This window comes from Typopeltis vanoorti, chromosome 3, assembly GCF_054136105.1.
Source record: "Typopeltis vanoorti isolate ZY-2024b chromosome 3, IOZ_Tvanoo_1.0, whole genome shotgun sequence".
NCBI lineage: Eukaryota > Metazoa > Arthropoda > Arachnida > Uropygi > Thelyphonidae > Typopeltis > Typopeltis vanoorti.
In genome coordinates, this window is record NC_143551.1 from 44,368,754 (window position 1) to 44,388,885 (window position 20,132).

The 20,132-nt window shown below is 37.8% G+C and overlaps 1 protein-coding gene across 1 annotated transcript in view; it reads right to left on the reverse strand.

Annotated features, from left to right (window-relative positions):
* LOC150108087 (multiple PDZ domain protein-like) overlaps nt 1-20,132 on the reverse strand; it is an 859,697-nt gene that overhangs the window by 554,759 nt on the left and 284,806 nt on the right. The window contains exon 11 of the mRNA XM_090415962.1: nt 18,822-19,247. Within this exon, the coding sequence (XP_090272088.1) occupies nt 18,822-19,247 (426 nt within the window). The remainder of the gene's footprint in view (nt 1-18,821; nt 19,248-20,132) is intronic.

Genomic DNA, 20,132 nt, shown 5'->3' on the forward strand with positions numbered 1-20,132 from the left:
CTTAGTGCCCTGCAGGACAGGCCGATAACTGCAGCCGAATTAAAGGCCACGTACAGAATGATGAAAACAAAGACCCCAGGGCCAGACGGACTGGGGATAGAATTCTATAGATCTATCTGGGAATTTGCATTGGCAGCGTTAATAAACATCTTTAACGAATTCCTCACTTTGGGAAACATCCCCGAGGAATTCGTTAAGAGCCACACCATCTTTATCCCCAAGAAAGACCGAGATCGGACTTTGTCGAATAACTGGCGTCCAATCTCCCTAACCAACGTAGACTACAAGATTTTTGCAAAAATTATCTGCACGCGCCTTAAGGGTGGTATCGAAAAAATAATAACAAGCTCACAGGTCTATGGGATCCCTGGTAGATCTATGGAATTCAATCTCTTTTTGTTAAGAGACTTGATCAAACTGGCCAAAGAGAAAAAATACCCCCTGGCACTTCTCTCCACCGACCTGGAGAAAGCGTTTGACAGCGTCAACCACAGGTACTTGCAGAACATCCTACTAAAAACAGGCGTGGGCCCGAGACTTCGGCGTACAATTAAAAACATGTATGCGGAAGCCACGACCCAACTATCTATTAATGGGTTTCTAACAGAACCAATCCGCATAAAGAGAGGGGTTAGGCAAGGCTGCCCGCTAAGTCCCCTCCTCTTCTCCCTAGTACTAGAACCCCTAATTAAAAGAATTGATAACACCCCCGCAATTAACGGTATTCCACTTCCCCAAGGCTCCAGACAATGCAAAATAGTGGCATATGCAGACGATGTAGTGGCTACACTCAGAGACTGAGTCCATCTATATCTATCTGCACACGCTGCAAAAATTCAGCATAGTCAGTGGTCTTCGTGTTAACGCACAAAAAACCCAAATCAAAAGTTTCGGAAATTTCCATAGCACTGGACTTCCCTACGGTTTAACGCTACAGACACAGCCTCTAACTATACTAGGCGTGCCCTTTTCAGACACCCTAGCACTACCAATCCAAAAATTGCAGGAGACAAGCAGGGAAAGGATAATGCTGTTCAAACCAACCTTCTTCTCCTTTTATGGCAGAGCGACAGTAATAAAAACAATCGTCACCCCAATGCTGATGCACACTGTCAATATCACAGGCATCACACTGGCACAAGAAAATAAATTATCAAAAGAACTCCTGGATTTCTTCTGGAATGGGAGAAAACGCGAAGTAAAGAAAGAATATCTACAACTCAAACAGGAAGAAGGGGGTTATGCTCTGCCCGATCACAGAAGCTTGCTACAAGCAAACACGTTCAAAACCGTACGGAAGGCCTTAAACTCCAACCACATTTCTGGCCTACTAATTAGATATTTTATAGGACTTTTCCTCCCCCTCTTTGGGATCACGGACTATGCTGGACCCCGCGCAAGGGGGGTGCCCAAGTGGTACCGTACAGTAGTGAAATCGATCACAACACTCAGAGACAGAGGAATAGCAATCCTCACACACAAACCCAAAGCAGTATACTGGGATTTCTTCCAACTTTCCAGGCGTGATACACCCAATCTTAGTACAAATAATGAAATTCTCTTCAGAAACATCAAAAATAGCTGGGGACAGCCTTTTCATCGGGATCTAGCCTGGAGAATAGCCTACGGGCGGCTCCCGGTGAAACAGGTGAAATCCCGGTATGTACCTAACCCTTGCGACCCATTCTGCGATGTCTGCCGGGACGTGGAAACGGTGGACCACTTCTTTTATTTTTGCCCACCAGCCCAACGCATCTGGCGGAGACTCAGCACAGCATTGGGAATCCCCATGCTGACAGTAGAAGAGGTAGTACGACTACAATTCCCGCCACCAGTCCAAAAAACCCAAAAGTTCACTATCTTCCTAATCAATGTACTAAAATATCACATCTGGAAAGTACGGAAAAAATCCCAGGTACGAGACGCAAATTTAATGTATGCAAGAATAAGAAAAGGTTTCTTTTTCTACTTACACAAATTTCTTGCACAAGAAAGGCACTTACTAGGAGACTTTAAATTTGTGAATCAATACTGCAAACCACCGATAATATGCTTTCTTATACAGGGACGCATCAAGCCCTGTATATCTCTTTAGAACCCAAAAAAAAACCCACCATCCCCCCCACCCCAGGAAAAAGAATAACCACTCTGTTTCCCCTAGCCACAAAGCTTTCGCTGGCACGGTCTCTTTACTCCAAACAAGGGGGGGAGAGCTGAGAACCCGGGCGGCGAAGGCTTACTGCGAGGCGGTGCTGCTCCTCGTGAGCGGCATCTCCCGGGCCAGTCTCTTCCCCATTCTAAGTCCCAGTGGTACCAGGTATACGAGTTCCTCAGTAAGTTCCTATTCATTCCTACTTACCGGACCTTAAGTCCCGTTATTTTAGATTTAAAATAAATATTTAAACAAGTCCTATTATTTATATCCTGTTAAAAAAAAAAAAAAAAAATATATATATATATATATATATATATATATATATACCTGGAATAAAAATAAGGATATTATATTTAGTAACATAAAAAGAACTTCCATTAATACTGGAGTAAATCATTACTTTAGATAAAATAATATGAGAACTAGAGACAAAAGTCTATGTTTAACCTTTTCTGAACAGGTAAATTGAGATTATATGTTACAGACCAATTAGCCAATAAAGCTAAACAGGTTGACTGAGGCCTCTTTTTACCTCCTACTATCCTACTCTATTTTATATCATACTCCTCTTTTACTGTCTGCTGATACTCAGCATGCTTTATTCTCCAAAGGCCAATGATGAGAGACATGAACTCCCATTCTACCTCAATAAAGGTCGAAACTAGTCTGGGTAGTGGCCCTTCCCTTAATGCATAACATTAGACATATCCGCAAGGAGATGTGTTTTGCATTATAGGAGATACTGAGACAGGAGCATTAGTAGCTTGCTCCACCTTTGCAACGAGTTGCCCTGGTGTGTACCACCTTACCTCAGTCCTGAAGATACTTTCAGGCGCAAACTTTGTTTGCTCACACTTGGATAAAGGATTAAACTAAATTTATTTTATGCAATGATAAAGGATATGAAAGAGTTACTTGAATAAATAAAAAAGGAGAGTGAGAGTTAAGATAATCAGGCTGCTGCCACAGTATGACAGAAATGAACTAAGGATTATGATTGCAAATGAGTAAAGCGAGAAGGATTGTTGTACCATTTAAATATATGTCTGGAGTGAATTTGATGGAAGGACTTTTACATGCTTGATGGACAGAATTTGAATAGCCCTGGAATCTGATATTTAAAAAAAGTGATGTTCAGTGAGAGGTTTGAATTGCAAAATGAGGAAAACCAGAAGTTTTGGGGCATGAAGTCAAGTGTGGGCTCAGCCAGTTCTGGGAAAAATGAGTGAGAACAGAAAATGATCATGCAATACTGAGTGAAGTTACACAAGTTTCAAAGAATGCATAGGTAATTAACTCATGCAGAGGTACTTATGGGTCCAAAGGGATGCTGAAATGTATGAATGCCAGAAGCATCAGAAATAAAAGCAAGGAATTCTTGACATTGGTCAGCTTGACTTGGCAAAAAAAAAAAAAAAAAAAGCATCAGTAAGATTTAGTTAACAGTAAATGATTTAGAGTATAGAGATATTGTATTTTCAGGGAATAAAGAGAGAATATGATGGGAGAAAGGGTATTACTAATGATAGCTGTAGTTCTTCAGCTATCATTAGTAATAGCTGTTGTAGTTCTTCAGCTATTACTAATGATAGCTGAAGAACTACAACAGCAAAAGTAGAAGTTGAGAAAGGTTTTAGGATTGAGAGTAACAGTTTGTTTGAGGTTGTCTGGTATTAGATGGAAGTCAACAACACAAAATATATGGTCATTACTGCTTTAGGTGGAGGGGATAATGTGCATCCACAGAAAGATGTGGATGCCATGCATCAGCAAATTAGAATAATGAGCAAATGCTGAGCAATTATTAAGGGATGATGATTTAACTATGGGGACATAGATTAAAGGGAGGAAAGGACACCTAGTAAGATAGAAATGGTGTTCATACAGTTACCAAGTGACAATTATCTGAAACAGCCTGTGATGAAATGGACCTGGGGTTTGTGTAATGGTGGATCTGGTAACAACATCCATTAAAATATCCATAACCAAGGCAACCACTCTCATGTGACTGAGCAAAGTGATCATACAATCTAGACCTGGAAGAATGATAAATATGGGGAGTTTTCAGTTAACAAGGATATATGGGAGACTATAAAGACAACAATAATGACAAACTTAGGAGGAATACTGGAGCAGTGAAATGGCATAAGAAATTACATGGGAAGAATGTCAAAGAAAGAATATGTTTGAGGGAAGCAGTATCTAAGTGCATAGTCAAGAATAGGAGGATAAACCTGGGAGTTAAATGGATGAGAATCATATCATAAAGCAAGAGCTTTACAAAAAAAAAAACCATTGTGGAGTGACCATAAAGAAAAGGCAATCAGAATATCTATGAGCAATACAAAAAAATCACAAATAATCCTGCTGTTTAGGCTAATACATTGATTCTTCATCTTCGTGTTGTTTAAGGAAATTGACAATGTAGACTACACAATAACTGGTTTTCAGAATGAAGAGATGTCAGAAAGGGTCCAAAGGCGACTGACTAAGGTAGTTTCTGACCTCTGGAATGTCGAGTATGAGGAAAGATTAAGAAGATCTAATTTGCAGAGTCTGGTAGACAGGAGGAAGAGGGGAGATATGATACAGACCTACAAGTTGGTAAGGGGTTGTTATAGGATCAATGATGGAGAAGTTCTACAGAGAATAGTGGGAGATCAGGGGAGAACCAGAGGCATCCCTGGAAACTGTATAAAAAAGGTGTGAGTAGGGGAGTGAGAGGCAGGTTTTTTTCGTGCAGAGTTGTAAATGATTGGAATGCCTTGCCTGAGAGTGTGGTGTCTGCAGGGAGTTTGAATGTGTTCAAAGCATGGGATGATGAGCTGTGTGTGTGTGTGATAAAAGGACCTCCCAGATGAGTCTTTGACTCTATGTGGTCTTGGGTAATAATAATAATAACTAAAAATATTTAATTACTTCCTATATTTTGCTAAAGTTAAATTGCATCTTCAGGGATTAATACACTGGTATTACTCACATGCATGCAGGCATACTTCAGTAACAAAGATGGAACAGGAGAAGCTGACCTAAAGTCCTATAATTATGCTACCTATCAACTTTTTTTTTTTTTAGAGATCCAGTTGGTCGTCTTGTAGCTATGGTGTCTAGGGAGGGCAGAGATTATTGTTTCTTTCTATTTCTGTTGTGAAATAAATGGATCCTTGGATGCTAGCTGTTCACATGGGATAGGAAAGTGTGTAAAGTATCCTAGCCATGTGGCCAAATTGCAAAGACATTATCTACATAGCAGGGTTTAGGGCATTCTTTTCAAATGTCTCCATGAAAAAGTTAGCCAAGGAGGGAGAGAAGGGGAGCCTATAGCTGTATCCTCTGTAGAATTTTCCTTGCAAAATAGACTGAGTTAATAGGGAACTGAAACAGGGGGGGTGAGATATCATGAGGAAATTCTGCTTGGATAAGAGCCAAGATGTCCTTAAGTGGGACTGTATGGCTAAGGTTGATAAGGGAAATGTATTTGGCAGAATTCTATGTGGAAAACTATTACATAGGGTGGAGCAAATGAAAACGGATATGAAATTGGTGGTATGGATGGGGAGGGGAGGAGGCTTTAAAATCTCTAGAGAGAAGTATATAATGAAGTAGAATCCAGGAGAATGAGTAAGACTAGTGGAGCGCCTCAAAGCTCTATAGTAGGGCCACTGCAGCTTAATTTGTATATTAATCATAAAGGACAAGATTGGAGAGGAAAGATTCAGCGATTTGCTGATAATGCAAAACTGAAAAGGGAGGGGGGACTGCTTAACAAAGTTGATAAAGTGATACTACAGGATACTTTAAATAAATTGGAAATGTGGGCAAAAGATAATAGTTGTCATTTTAATGTGACAAATTGTAAGGTCTGCATGTTGGTATGAAAATATTACATTACTGTATATTACACTGATGGTGCTGGATTGTAGAAAATTGACAAGGGTATGGAAGAGCCTTGAAGATCAGCATGTATATTAACTCTTATAGAACCCGTTTATTAAAATTTTAATGACATTCTATAAGAGTAATGCAAAAAAAAAAGTTTCAATACGTCGCATGTAGGGAGAGAATTGTAGTTGATAAGCAGAAAAGAAGGAACATGACAAACTTGATACTAAAAGGGGTTCTATAAGAGTGATAAAAAAATTAATAACATAAAAAAATACTGACATGTAGGGAGGAAACTAGAGTTCACCCACAGAAGTTGTGTAAAATCTGGTAAGTAAGGATGTGAGAATTACATTTTTTGCCTGGAGTGTGGTGAATGACCAAAATGGATTGCCAGACGATGTTTTGAGTGCTCTAAGAGAGAATGAGTTTAAGGAAAGGTATTATAAGTATTACACACTCATGAGTAATATAAAGCACAAGCAAGAAGGATAACCAGTAATGGTAAGGAAGGCTAAATCAGATTTTCTGAGAAAATTAGCAAAGCAAGCCAAAGTAAATTCAAAAGCCTTTTTTTTGCTACATAGCAAGTAACAGAAAAAATGACTGAAAGTTTATTTTTCACTTGGTTAGACTATAATAAATTTAGTTTAATCCTTTATCCAAGTATGAGCAAACAAAGTTTGCGCCTGAAAATATCTTCAGGACTGCGGTAAGTAGTAACAACACCGGGCAATTCATAGCAAAGGTGGACCAAGCTAACATTACTCCTATCTCCGTATCTCCCATAATGCAAAACACATCTCCTTGCGGATATCTATAATGTTATGCATTAAAGGGAAGTCCCCTTTAATGCATAACATGTGTGATGTGTTTTGTGCATTATGGGAGATACTGAGATAGTAGTGATGTTAGCTTGGTCCACCTTTGTTACGAGTTGCCCGGTGTTGTACTACCTTACCCCAGTCCTGAAGATATTTTCAGGTGCAAACTTTGTTTGCTCACACTTGGATAAAGGATTAAACTAAATTTATTATAGTCTGACCAAGTGAAAAATAAACTTTCAACATCTTTCTCTAAATCCAGAGTTGCTTCTTCCTGGTATCTCCACTTCTGGGCTTAGCTCCCACTGAAGAGATCTCAATAAAGGTCGAAACTAGTCTGGGGAGTGGCCCTTCTCTTTAATGCATAACATTATACATATCTACAAGGAGATGTGTTTTGCATTATGGGAGATACTGAGATAGGAGTAATGTTAGCTTGGTCCACCTTTGCTACGAGTTGTCCGGTGTTGTATTACCTTATCTCAGTTCTGAAGATATTTTCAGGTGCAAACTTTGTTTGCTCATACTTGGATAAAGGATTAAACTAAATTTATTACAGAAAGAATGATTATGGAAAGTTAATTTTCCTCAGTGCTGATGGTACGAAAAAGGACAGAAGCAGAAGAAATAGTTCAGTTACTAAGTGATCACTTTGCAAGGATATTGGTGGCTTTTGCAGTTAGTGATGTGAGAATTTAGGTAGATGAACTGAAGGTACTCAGTATATTGAGAAATATCAATGTCACACAGCAAGAGGCTGGGATGGTATGTCAGCTTATATGATACGAGAAAGTGCACATAAATTGGCCATGCCTCTAATGAAGTTGTTTAATCTAATTCTCAGCTCTGGCAAGGTTTCAAGGGAGTGGAAAGAGGGTAAGATAGTTCCATCACATAAACGAGACTCCAAGACAGAGGTAGCAAAATTACAGACAAGTTAGTATCTCTGGAGTGGTGGTTAAAGTACTAAAAAAATGGTTAAAAATTAAATTCTGAAATGGGTGGATAGGAATATGATACTCTATGGGGGGGGGGGGGACATGGCATTGTAAAAGGTAGATCCTGCCTCAGTAATTTATTTGCATTTTATAATAAGATGACAGTGGAATTAGATCAAGGAAATGGTTACACCATGGTTCATAAAGGCTGGACTTAAGCAAATGCATTTGACAGAATACAGGGAATACAGAAGACCATACAGAAAACTATTACAGAAGTTGGAGCAAATATAAATGGATATGTGGCTGGTGGCATGAATAGGGGTTGGATGATAAACAGATATCAAAGGGTGGTGTAAGGCAAATAACAATACCTAAATGTCCCAGGGCTTTGAACTAGGACAACTACTCTTTAATATGTACATTAATGATATACTCGATGATTTGAAGGGGGATATACAGTTGTTCACTGAGGATGCAATCTGGGGATGACAATAGTTCATAGAGGTGATATAGATAACATACAAGATGTTTTAATAAATTGGCAGTGTGGACAAAGGACCATGGTTATCAATTCAATGTTGTCAATTCAAAAGTAAGATAAATGCCTTTGGAATGAAAAGATTACACATTACTAAATCTCTTAAGGAATTGACAACGTAGATATGAATATAAATTAAATTACACTTGAATAAATATTTCTGATATATCGGCAACGTCACGTTGCCATCTTCAAAAGGAAGTAATAAAAAAAAAGGCACGTGCATGTAGGCACTACAACACAGTAACTGAGAATGAAGTGATGAAGCTATTGTTCTCCAAAAAGTCCTGATGGTGCCCTCTAGCGGGCTAAGTAGGTGTTTTTGGCCATTGGGCTGAAGGTCTGCTGATGTAAGCCTCTGAAATTTGGGGCAGTTGCATACAACCAAATTTGTTGAGGCTTGGAGAGTTTCTTAGGGCTGAGGCTGATTCCATAAATAGTCTTTTGAATTTGTATTTGTTCTTCCACCGTATTCTGTGGTGTGTATCCAGAGCATGGTCTGCAAGCCCAGAATGGCTGTACTTGTGAAAACGGATGTAGTCCTTGTGTACCGAAATTCTCATATTCGCTGTCCTGCCTGTTTGGCCAAAGTAAGAAAGTTTACACCTGCAAGGGACCTCGTGTATACCAGGTCCCTTGCAGGTGTAAACTTGCTGAAGTGGTTGGTCTTTAGTGAAGTGGGTAAGGGATGCCAATATTCTGTATGGTCTGTAACAGGGGGTCAAGTCATGTTTTTTTAAGATTCTGGTAATCCTTTCCGAGGTGCCTCGGATGTAGGGAATGGCGATGGATTTAGATTAATCCTTGTGGTGGAGAGGGGGGGGAGGAGGTTTGATTTGTAGGTTTCAATATTTTTTGAATTTTTTTTTTTTTTTTTGGGGAGGAGGTAGCCATTGGCTGAGAAAGTGTTGAGGATGTGAAGTGTTTAGCCCTGTTGTATAGTGTTTTCACCAGTCCATATTGTTGTGAGGGGGAGGGGAGATTGTTGGTGAATGTACTTGCCTGTATGGGTGGGTTTTCTATAAATTTAGAAAACTAAGGTTCCATAAGGCTGGCGAGTGACTAGTGTGTCTAGAAAAGGGAGGCTGTTGTTTTCCTCTTCTTCCAGGGTGAACTCCGGGGTGTTGGTTGTTTAAGTGTTTTAAGAAGGAGAGGAGTGTATCATAGCCATGTGGCCAAATAGCAAACACACCATCAATGTAGCGAAGCCATATGGTTGGTTTTTGTGGGACAGATGCTCCATAAAGAAATTGGCCAAGGGTGGGGAGAGTGGTGAACCCACGGCTGTCCCCTCTATTTGTTTGTAGAATTTTCCCTGCCAAACGAAATAGCCTGAGTTCATTGTGAACTGAAATAGGGCTGAGATATCGGTTGGATATTTAGCTTGGATTAGCTCTAAGGTTTCCTTGAGTGGGACATTTGTGAATAAGGAGGAGATGTCAAAACTGACCATTATGTCAGTATGTTGGAGTGTAAGGTTTTCTATGCTGGCTTTGAAGTGGGCTGAGTTTTTTATGTGTAATGGTGTGTTGCCAGTATAGTGTGTGAGCTCTTTGGCCAAATGTTTAGCTAATTTGTATGTTGTGGGGGAATCAATGCCATCCACTATGGGACGTAATGGTACATTTTCTTTATGTATTTTTGGGAGTCCATAAAAACGTGTGTGTGTGGGGGGGGGGGGGGGGGGGGGGGGCTGTTGGTATAGAATTAAACGGATTTAATCTGTTGGTAACTTCTACAGTCCAAGAAGTGACATTCTTAAGGAGCCTGTGAAGCTATCTGATTTGTGAGTTGGGATTGTATTCAATAGGGAGGTAAGTAGCCTGATCTAATAGAAGAGCATTAAGCTTACCTGTGTAGTCCTTTTGGTTAAGTACTACAGTCGCATTTCCCTTATCAGCTTTTGTGACAACTATTTCTTTATTATTCCTCATTTCCTGCAGAGCTTTATATTCCTTGTTGGATAAGTTGGTTTTTGGTGGTCTTGCTTTGGAAAGGACACAAGCTACATTTGGAAGGTGGAGGATTTTGCGATCGATCTGGATCATAATATCCTCACTAGGTATTTTTCTGGGAGCAATGGCGAAGTTGTGGCCATGTGAAAGTGCGTTGAATGCTTCGGGGTGAATTAAGAAAGGTTGATTACGGTGTTGGTAGGAAGTTTTTGATTCACATTTGAGTTCTTTTTTAATTTTTTAAATTTTTTCATCTGTCGACCTCGTATTTTTTCAAATTCTTTGTCTGCAGCGGTACATGAAACATCATGTAAAATTTACCAAAGCTAGTGATTTTAAGTGAAAAGCTCTTCTTCAAAAGCACAAATAGCTTTGTTAATGTCCGCTAAGAGAAACCACCTAGCGGTGATTTGTTCCAGAAGCAAAGCGTAGCTGGCGTGGTTATATATACGGACATATTTATGTGAAACAAAACGGTGCTTGAATTGTACACAATTCGGGATTACCTGATTATCCCGGCAGCATTTTAGGAAAGTTAGACGATTTAATTGTCTAGACAACTTCAACTTCATTTTACCGTATTGCCGGGCCTTACGTGCGATTGCATCTCCGTGAATGATGGTAATTCTCGTAGACAGGCTTATACGTTGATTATGCATTACTAAATCTCTTAAGAAATTGACAACATAGATACAAATATAAATTAAATTACACTTTAATAAATATTTCTGATATTTCGGCAACGTCACATTGCCATCTTAAGCAACTTATAAAAAAAGACACGTGCTCGTAGGCACTACAACACAGTAACTGAGAATAAAGTGATGAAGCTATTGTTCTCCTAAAAGTCCTGATGGTGTCCTCTAGTGGGCAAGGTAGGTGTTCTTGGCCGTTGGGCTGAAGGTCTACTGATGTAAGCCTCCCAAATTTGGGGCAGTCCTCTACAACTAAATTTTTATGAGGTTTGGAGATTTTCTTAGGGCTGGGGCTGATTCCATAAATAGTCTTTCGAATTTGTATTTGCTATGGTGTATTACTGCAGTTTTCTTCCACTGTATTCTGTGGCATGTATCCAGAGCATGGTCTAGCTGTACTTGTGAAAACGGATGTAGTCCTTGTGTTCCGAAATTCTGATATTCGCTGTCCTGCCTGTTTAGCCGAAGTAAGACAGTTTACAGCTGCAAGGGACCTGGTATATATCAGGTAGGTCTAGGGGAAGTGGTTGGTCTTTAATGGAGCAGATAAGGGATGCCGATTTTCTGTATGGTCTGTAACAGGAGGTCAAGTCATGTTTTTTTTAAGATTGTGGTAATCTTTTCCGAGGTGCCTCGGATGTAGGGAATGATGATGGATTTAGAGTAATCCTTGTTGGGAGGGGGGGGGGGTTGTGGTTTGTAGGTTTCAATATTTTTTGGATTTTTTTTGGGAGGGTAGCCATTGGCTGAGAAAGTGTTGAGGATGTGATTTAGTTCAGTGTTCAGGATGTCGTTAGAAGAGATTAGTTTAGCCCTGTTGTATAGTGTTTTCACCACTCCATATTGTTGTGAGGAGGGGTGATGGGGTTGTTGGTGAATCTACCTGCCTGTATGGGTGGGTTTTCTATAAACTGAGAAAACCAAGGTTCCATCAGGCTGGGCGAGTAACTAGTGAGTCTAGGAAAGGGAAGCTGTTGTTTTCCTCTTTTTCCAGGGTGAACTTGATTCTGGGATGTTGGTTGTTTAAGTGTGTTAAGGAGAGGAGTGTATCAGAGCCATGTGGCCAAATAGCAACACATCATCAACGTAGCGAAGCCATATGGCTGGTTTCTGTGGCTTTCACATGGCCACAACTTCGCCACTGCTCCCAGAAAAATACCTAGTGAGGATATTACGATCCAGATCGAACGCAGAATCCACCACCTTCCAAATCAAATCGCCAGCAGTGTAAGACTGGATGTAGCTTGTGTCCTCTCCAAAGCAAGACCACCAAAAACCAACATATCCAACAAGGAATATAAAGCTCTGCAGGAAATGAGGAATAAATAAATAGTTATCACCAAAGCAGATAAGAGAAATGCGACTGTAGTACTAAACCAAAAGGACTACACAGGTAAGTTTAATGCTCTTCTGTTAGATCGGGCTATGTACCTCCCTATCGAATACAATTCCACCAACTCACAAATCAGAAAACGTCACAGGCTCCTTAAGAATGTCACTTCTTGGCCTGTAGAAGTTACCAACAGATTAAAACCATTTAATTCTATACCCCCTCCCCATATTTATGGACTCCCAAAAATACATAAAGAAAATGTGCCATTACATCCCATAGTGGACGGCATTGATTCTCCCACATACAAATTAGCTAAACATTTGGACAAAGAGCTCATACACTATACTGGCAACACACCATCACACATAAAAAACTCAGCCCACTTCAAAGCCAGCACAGAAAACCTTACACTCCAGCATACTGACATAATGGTCAGCTTTGACGTCTCCTCCTTATTCATAAATGTCCCACTCAAGGAAATTTTAGAGCTAATCCAAGCTAAATTTTCTCCCGATATCTCAGCTCTATTTCAGTTCACAATGAACTCAGGCTATTTCGTTTCACAGGGAAAATTCTACACAATTAGAGGGGACAGCCATGGGTTCACCACTCTCCCCACCCTTGGCCAATTTCTTTATGGAGACCTTTGAAGAAAAAGCCATAGCCTATGTCCCACAAAAACCAACCATATGGCTTCGTTACATTGACGATGTGTTTGCTATTTGGCCACATGGCTATGATACAGTCCTCTCCTTCTTAAAACACTTAAACAACCAATACCCCAGAATCAAGTTCACCCTAGAAAAAGAGGAAAACAACAGCCTCCATTTTCTAGACACACTAGTCACCCACCAGCCTGATGGAACCTCGGTTTTCTCAATTTATAGAAAACCCACCCATACAGGAAGGTACATTCACCAACAATCCCCCCCCCCCCCTCACAACAATATGGAGTGGTGAAAACACTATACAACAGGGCTAAACTAATCTGTTCTAACGACATGGCCCTAAACACTGAACTAAATCACATCCTCAGCCAATGCCTAATTCCCTAAAAAAATCCAAAAAATATTGAAACCTACAAACCACAACCCCCCCTCCACAACAAGGATTACTCTAAATCCATCATCATTCCCTACATCCGAGGCACCTCGGAAAAGATTACCAGAATCTTTAAAAAAACATGACTTGACCTCCTGTTACAGACCATACAGAAAATCGGCATCCCTTATCTGCTCCACTAAAGACCAACCACTTCCCCTAGACCTACCTGGTGTATACCAGGTCCCATGCAGTTGTAAACTGTCTTGCTTTGGCCAAACAGGCAGGACAGCGAATATCAGAATTTCGGAATACAAGGACTACATCCGTTTTCACAAGTACAGCCATTCTGGTCTTGCAGACCATGCTCTGGATACACGCCACAGAATACGATGGAAGAAAGCTACAGTAATACACCGTAGCAAATACAAATCAAAGACTATTTATGGAATCAGCCTCAGCCCTAAGAAACTCTCCAAACCTCAACAAATTTGGTTGTATGAGACTGCCCCAAATTTGGGAGGCTTACATCAGCAGACCTTCAGCACAACCAAGAACACCGACTTAGCTCGCTAGAGGGCACCATCAGGACTTTTAGGAGAACAATAGCTTCATCACTTCATTCTCAGTTACTGTGCTGTAGTGCCTACGTGCACGTGCCTTTTTTTTATAAGTTCCTTTTGAAGATGGCAATATGACGTTGCCAAAATATTGGAAATATTTATTAATGTGTAATTTAATTCATATTCATATCTAGTTTGTCAATTCCTGAACAGATTTAGTAATGCATAACAACGTATAAGCCTGTCTACATGAAAAGATTACACAGTTCATATCATATTGATGGTACTAGTTTATAGGAAATTGATGAGGCTAAGGATCTGGGGACAATGATGGATAAAGATTTGATATTCAGAGGACATACTGCAAGAGTTGGCAAAATAGCTCTGAGGATTACTTGGAAGCTGAAGAACACAGAGACAAGGAAAGATAGGAAGGTTATTATCCCTCTTTAAAAGACTAGGTTTGGCCACATGTTGACAGATTTGTCTATATGTTGATAGATTTGGTCACCTGCGTTTCTTAGGATTTGGGAGGTGGTGAAGAGGTGAGTAACCAAGCTGGTGAGAGGTCTGTTTAATGTTCCCTATGAGAATAGATTGAGGGTGTGTGTGTGGGTTGCAGAGTTTAGCTGACAGGGGATATGATAGAAACATATAAGCTTCTATACTTTAGTATATAGAAGCTTATACGTTTTTTTTTACATTTCATACATTTATAGCTTATACGTTTTATATGAACACCACTGGTATATTCCATATAACAGTGGTGTTCAGCCTTTATTACTATGCGAGCTAATTTTCTATAAAAAGTTATTCAGCGATCTACTCTCTTATATAGATCACGTTCCCCCAACCTGATATCTGATTACGCACAAATAAACAACAAAAAAAAAAAAATGCACAACTAAAAACTTTATTTGTGTATTTAAAAATTTATTCATCACTTTTAATTATTTTAATACAACAACAAAAAAAACAAACAAATATATTGGAATAAAACATTTATTTCTCTATTTTGGAAAACCAAAGTTAGAAAAAACAACAGATTGATTACAAACTCACAAGTTACGGGAAATGCTGGTTGATTAAAAAAAAAAAAAAAGAAAGTTAATATGAAATTTGGCATTGTTTGGACCTCGCAATATTTTCATAGTCAAGTTGATATGAAGAAGAGGTCAATCGCAGACAATCATACAAATGATCATTTGTAATTTGGTTTCTTAATTAATTTTTTATGATGATCATATTTGAAAAAACGAATTCTGACAAGTATGTTGATCCGAAACACGACAGAATTTTTCATGCAATATCAGTTAATATTGGGAATTTTTCATGTGCATACTTCCAAATGACTTCACTGTTTATTGATTTTAAATGTAAATTATTCTGAATGTTTATTATCTCAAGTTCTACTTCAGCTTGGTTTATATCAAACAGCCCACTAATTTTATTTGAAATTTCTGTGATGTTCAAGTTTTCTTGAAATGGATTATTGATAAAGGATACAATCATTTCAGTTTTATTAAAATCTTTAAATCTTGAATTTATTTCTTCCTCAAGTAATTCTATTTCACGAATAAATTCTTTTAAATTATAGCGAAGCATTTCTTGATTTTGTTCACAAATTTTTTAATAAATATGGGTGATGTCTAAATTGGTGATCATTCATATTTTTCTTTAATAAAAGTAAGTATTGTTGGAAAGTTTTTATTGAACTTAATATGCCAATTAAATTTTTATCTCTACCTTGTAACTCTAAATTGCTTAATTTCGTAATAAAGGAGGTAATGAAGGAAAATCTATATGGGAAACTGATCAGAGTTGTGTTACTTTTACAGGACAATGTACCTGTTCACACTGCTCATGAAACCCAACAGGCAACACACCACATGGGATTTCACTGTTTACCTCCCCTACCCTATTCACCAGACCTGGTCCCATTTGACTATGTCCTATTCCCAAATTTAAAGAAACACTTGAAATGAACAAAATTTACCAAAGATTAAGTCATGTGTAGCTGAGAACGGGTTTGTGCAACAAGGGTAAAACTTTTTTCTCAGAGTATTGCAAATGATGCAGCAGCGTTATAACAATTGCATAACACTTCACACGGAATATGTAGAATAATGTGTAATTCCTTTGTGGTGATTATCACACCCTTGTATTGTGCATAAAGTGCAACATAAACTCCAAACATGTGTTTGTTTGTTTTTTAATCTTTTTTATAGTTACAAATTTATGATAGAGGAGAATAAATATCTTCCATTTAAAATCTGCAGATCTTTGCTGAAGTTTCCACCACTATAGCAATTTTAAATTGCATCTTTTTCACATCTACAATCTTCTATGTTTGTCACTACTAAGCAGCATTGTAGCAGTGAATAGTGGGATTTTACTCTGGACCAGGATTTTGGTTTTTGCAGGTATTTATACTTATATTTCTAAAATATTCTGTTCATACCCTTTAAAAAAAAAATTGCATTTTATTTCAGAACAAGCGATTACTGCATTATCACCTGCAGATCTAATCCTTGATATGCGATGGCCATTCATTAGTTTATTAGATACTGTTCCTATTTTCATTTTATTTATAACTTGTTTAGTGTAAAAATTGAAAGTAGGGAGCATGGTATATTCCTATCTGACTTCTCTATTTTATTAGGAAGAGATAAATTCTTCTCTTCTAAATATAGCTGTTCATATATATACATAATTAAACAGTTCCTCAATACTCGCTATAAGATCCTTCCATACTTTTTAAAAGTTTTTTTTTCTAAATTATTACTTTTGTGAGATTCTAGTTAGCTGCTTGAAACTTATATTACACATAACCATGACTAGAGTATGATCACTGTCAACAGCTACTAGAAAATGAGTTTTACAAGACTAAACCTAATTTCAGCACTTTTGCTATATGTAGTTATGCTATCATTTTAGATCCACTTGCATTCTCCATGTATACCTCTGAATTTGAGAAAAGAGTTATTCAACTAGATTTCTTTGTCTACAAAATGCAACTAATTTTTCACTTCTAGTACCATGTCAACATTCTTAGCTATCATGTCTTCTTTTTCCTTCTCTCACTCATCCTCCTATCTCCTAGAAGTTGCTATAATCTTCCATTAATATAAAGTTATCATTATTTTTCATCTGGATCATCTATTTTCTCACATATTCTATCCACTTCTTTGTCTTCTGCATCAGAAAACAGATGCGCTTTTAAGTCAACAGTGCTCTTACTAGTTTATTTTAACTATGATTATTCTAGTAATGACAAGTAGTGCTAACTATTCTAATTACCATGTTTTATTAAGTATTATATTTTTTCCATTTCTCATCCAGAATATATAATTTGAATATTTATCATTCCAAAAATGGATGACCTTGGTAAGGTAAAGGATGGAATCCATTTCTGAGACATTATAACATACACTGCACCCTGAGGTCTGTGAGGTGCCCAGCACCAAGTCAACCCAAAAGGAGCTATTTTGACAGAATTCTTTCCCCAATCAATGCTAGGCAATTTCTGTACTCTTGCTGTTCATTTCTTCCTAATATAAAGAATTTTTTATATTTTGATAGCCTTCATGTGTTAAAATATCTTGAAGTTTCTATACATTGATTCTTTTGATATTTTCAACATTGTAATATATTAGACAGCGTGTATGTGTGACAAATTTGATATCTATTTTGATCAAATATTTATCATTTATAATGACATAGTTATATATAAATTAAGTGGATATTAAATCCAACATCATTTCAAAGCCGAATACTGGAACTATAAAAGTTTCATGCGAAAATTGACCAGAGAGCTTATGGGAATACAATCGCCGCCATGCTACGAGTTGCTCTAGCCGAACCTTGTCGGAAGCATCACGCCCAAAGCGCCCATATATTCGCCTACCATTGGTCCATTTTGATAAGGTTTCACTGGTCTCATAGTAGTTTCAAACTCATTAGTTTTCATCAGAGACACTATATAAGAAAAGGCCTCTCTAAAAATTAGATGATCCCAGTTCACTCCCTATGAGTGACCAAAAGATTGTCCAACTCGCATTTGTTCCACTCAGTGACAGGCTCATCCTACCACTGAGCAGAACTGCGCATATTCCAGGGAAAAGCCCCGAACAACAAGGCCCCACAGAGGTCATGCCAGAAAACACTTTCCTCAGAGACTTAAATTGCTCTCTCAAGGCAAACCCCCCCCCTTCACCTGGCGCAAAATTCTGGAAGAAATTGAAGAGAGCAAAAACTCTCAGTACTAAGGAACTTGAAGCATTGGAGAGGTGTAGTTTCCATAAGTGAACTCTTGGTAGGTGCGTAAAGTATTTACCAAAATAAAAAGCCAGAAGGCTTCACTTCGGCGATGCAAAATTATATAAATTAAGTGGATATTAAATCCAACATCATTTCAAAGCCGAATACAGAAACTATAAAAGTTTTGGTCACTCATAGGGAGTGGTCTGGGGGATTTCCTAATTTTTTAGAGAGGCCTTTACTTAAACACCGGTATCTGATGAAAACCAATGAGTTTGAAACAGCTGTAAGACCTGTGAAAACTTATCAAAATGGACCAATAGGAGGAGAATATATGGGCGTTTTGAGCATGCGTGCTTCCTATAAGGTTCGGGTAGGGCAACTTGCAGTATGGCGGCAAGTGTATTCACGCAAGCTCTCTGATCAATTTTTGCATGAAACTTTTATAGTTTCTGTATTCAGCTTTGAAACGATGTTGGATTTAATATCCCCTTAATTTATAAAATTTTGCATCACTGAAGTGAAGCCTTTTGGCTCTTTATTTTAGTAAAAGATAGTTATATTTTTTTTTTCTAGTAAAAATTTTATAAGGAAAAAGCTTAATTAAAAGTTGTCTTAATAAATGAATAAATACCTGATATTCCATTAAGCTGAAACCTAGTCCTTTTGTGCCTTTTAATAATTCAATGATATGTGGCTGACTACTCCAAGTGGCCAAACTACACAGAGGCTCTAATGATCTACAATTCCTTAACGTAGTTAGTCTTCCAGTGTTGGAAGATAGAGGCACTTCTATGGTAAGGTAACTATCAGATTTTGCTTTTTGAGGTCGTTCAGACACTGGGATCAAACTTTGCGTAGAAGTTCTACAGTTGCATATTCTAAACCCAAGACCAGTGTCATTCACATCCAGCTGATGAGCAGATGAATTGCACTGTACAGAACTATTGTTATTAAATCTGTATGAATGTGCACAAACTAAACATATATATTCACTAAGTTCAGCCAATATTTCTGTTATTTCAAGATAACTTAATCCAGTAAGTTCCTTTCCATTCACCTGAAAACAAAAAGGAAACGGTATTAGCAATTAAAACGTGATAAAATCAGAATGTAATTTTTTAAGAAATGCTATTAGTAATAGTATGATTAATCCTATCAGAACTCCTAAATCAGAGGCCCACAATAAATGTAATTATGCTTGCAATACTTGGCTTGAATTTATTCTTTCAGTACATCTTAAACTCTCTCTCATAGTGTATTATACAATATAAAAATCAAATCCTGACCACTCTGCCATATAAAAATTTCTCCTGTATCTATTATTCCATTATTTTTAATTCTGTTTATTAATCTCTTTAAATTATCTCTGTTCTGTTTATCTTTCTGGTTTAAATACCATAGTTCTGGTATTACTTTGATCCATCTCTTTGACCTTCTACAGCTTCTTCCTAATTTCTTTCCTTGCCAAATTTAAACTTAGATGAGGACTTTTCAATACCTTAAACAGTGAAAGATCAATTCTTCATCTAATCTGTAAGTATCCTTGTCATTAATTTTAACAATTTTAACTATACCATTACTAATTTCCTTCATGAATCCTCCATCTCCTAGATTGTTGTGTGATAGTCTTTTGCACTCCAGAGGATGACAAATCAGCAATAGTGTACAAGAAATCTTTAGTAACATGATTAAAAGTGTGTTTTACATTTATTAGTAGTTACTTTTTTATTTTTTATTTTTAAACAGAGAATCTGTACATTAAAATATCACAAGAAATTCTGATATGAAACAAACTGATGGTTTCTATTTCAGGTTGGAAATGTTCTCAATGGTTATAAAAGGGGTGTTTCAAAAGTTTATGATAGATGAAACAGAAACAAAACTAACGATTAGCTTGAATTCATTTTTATTTCTAAAGATAATCTCCTCTTAGACTAACTTG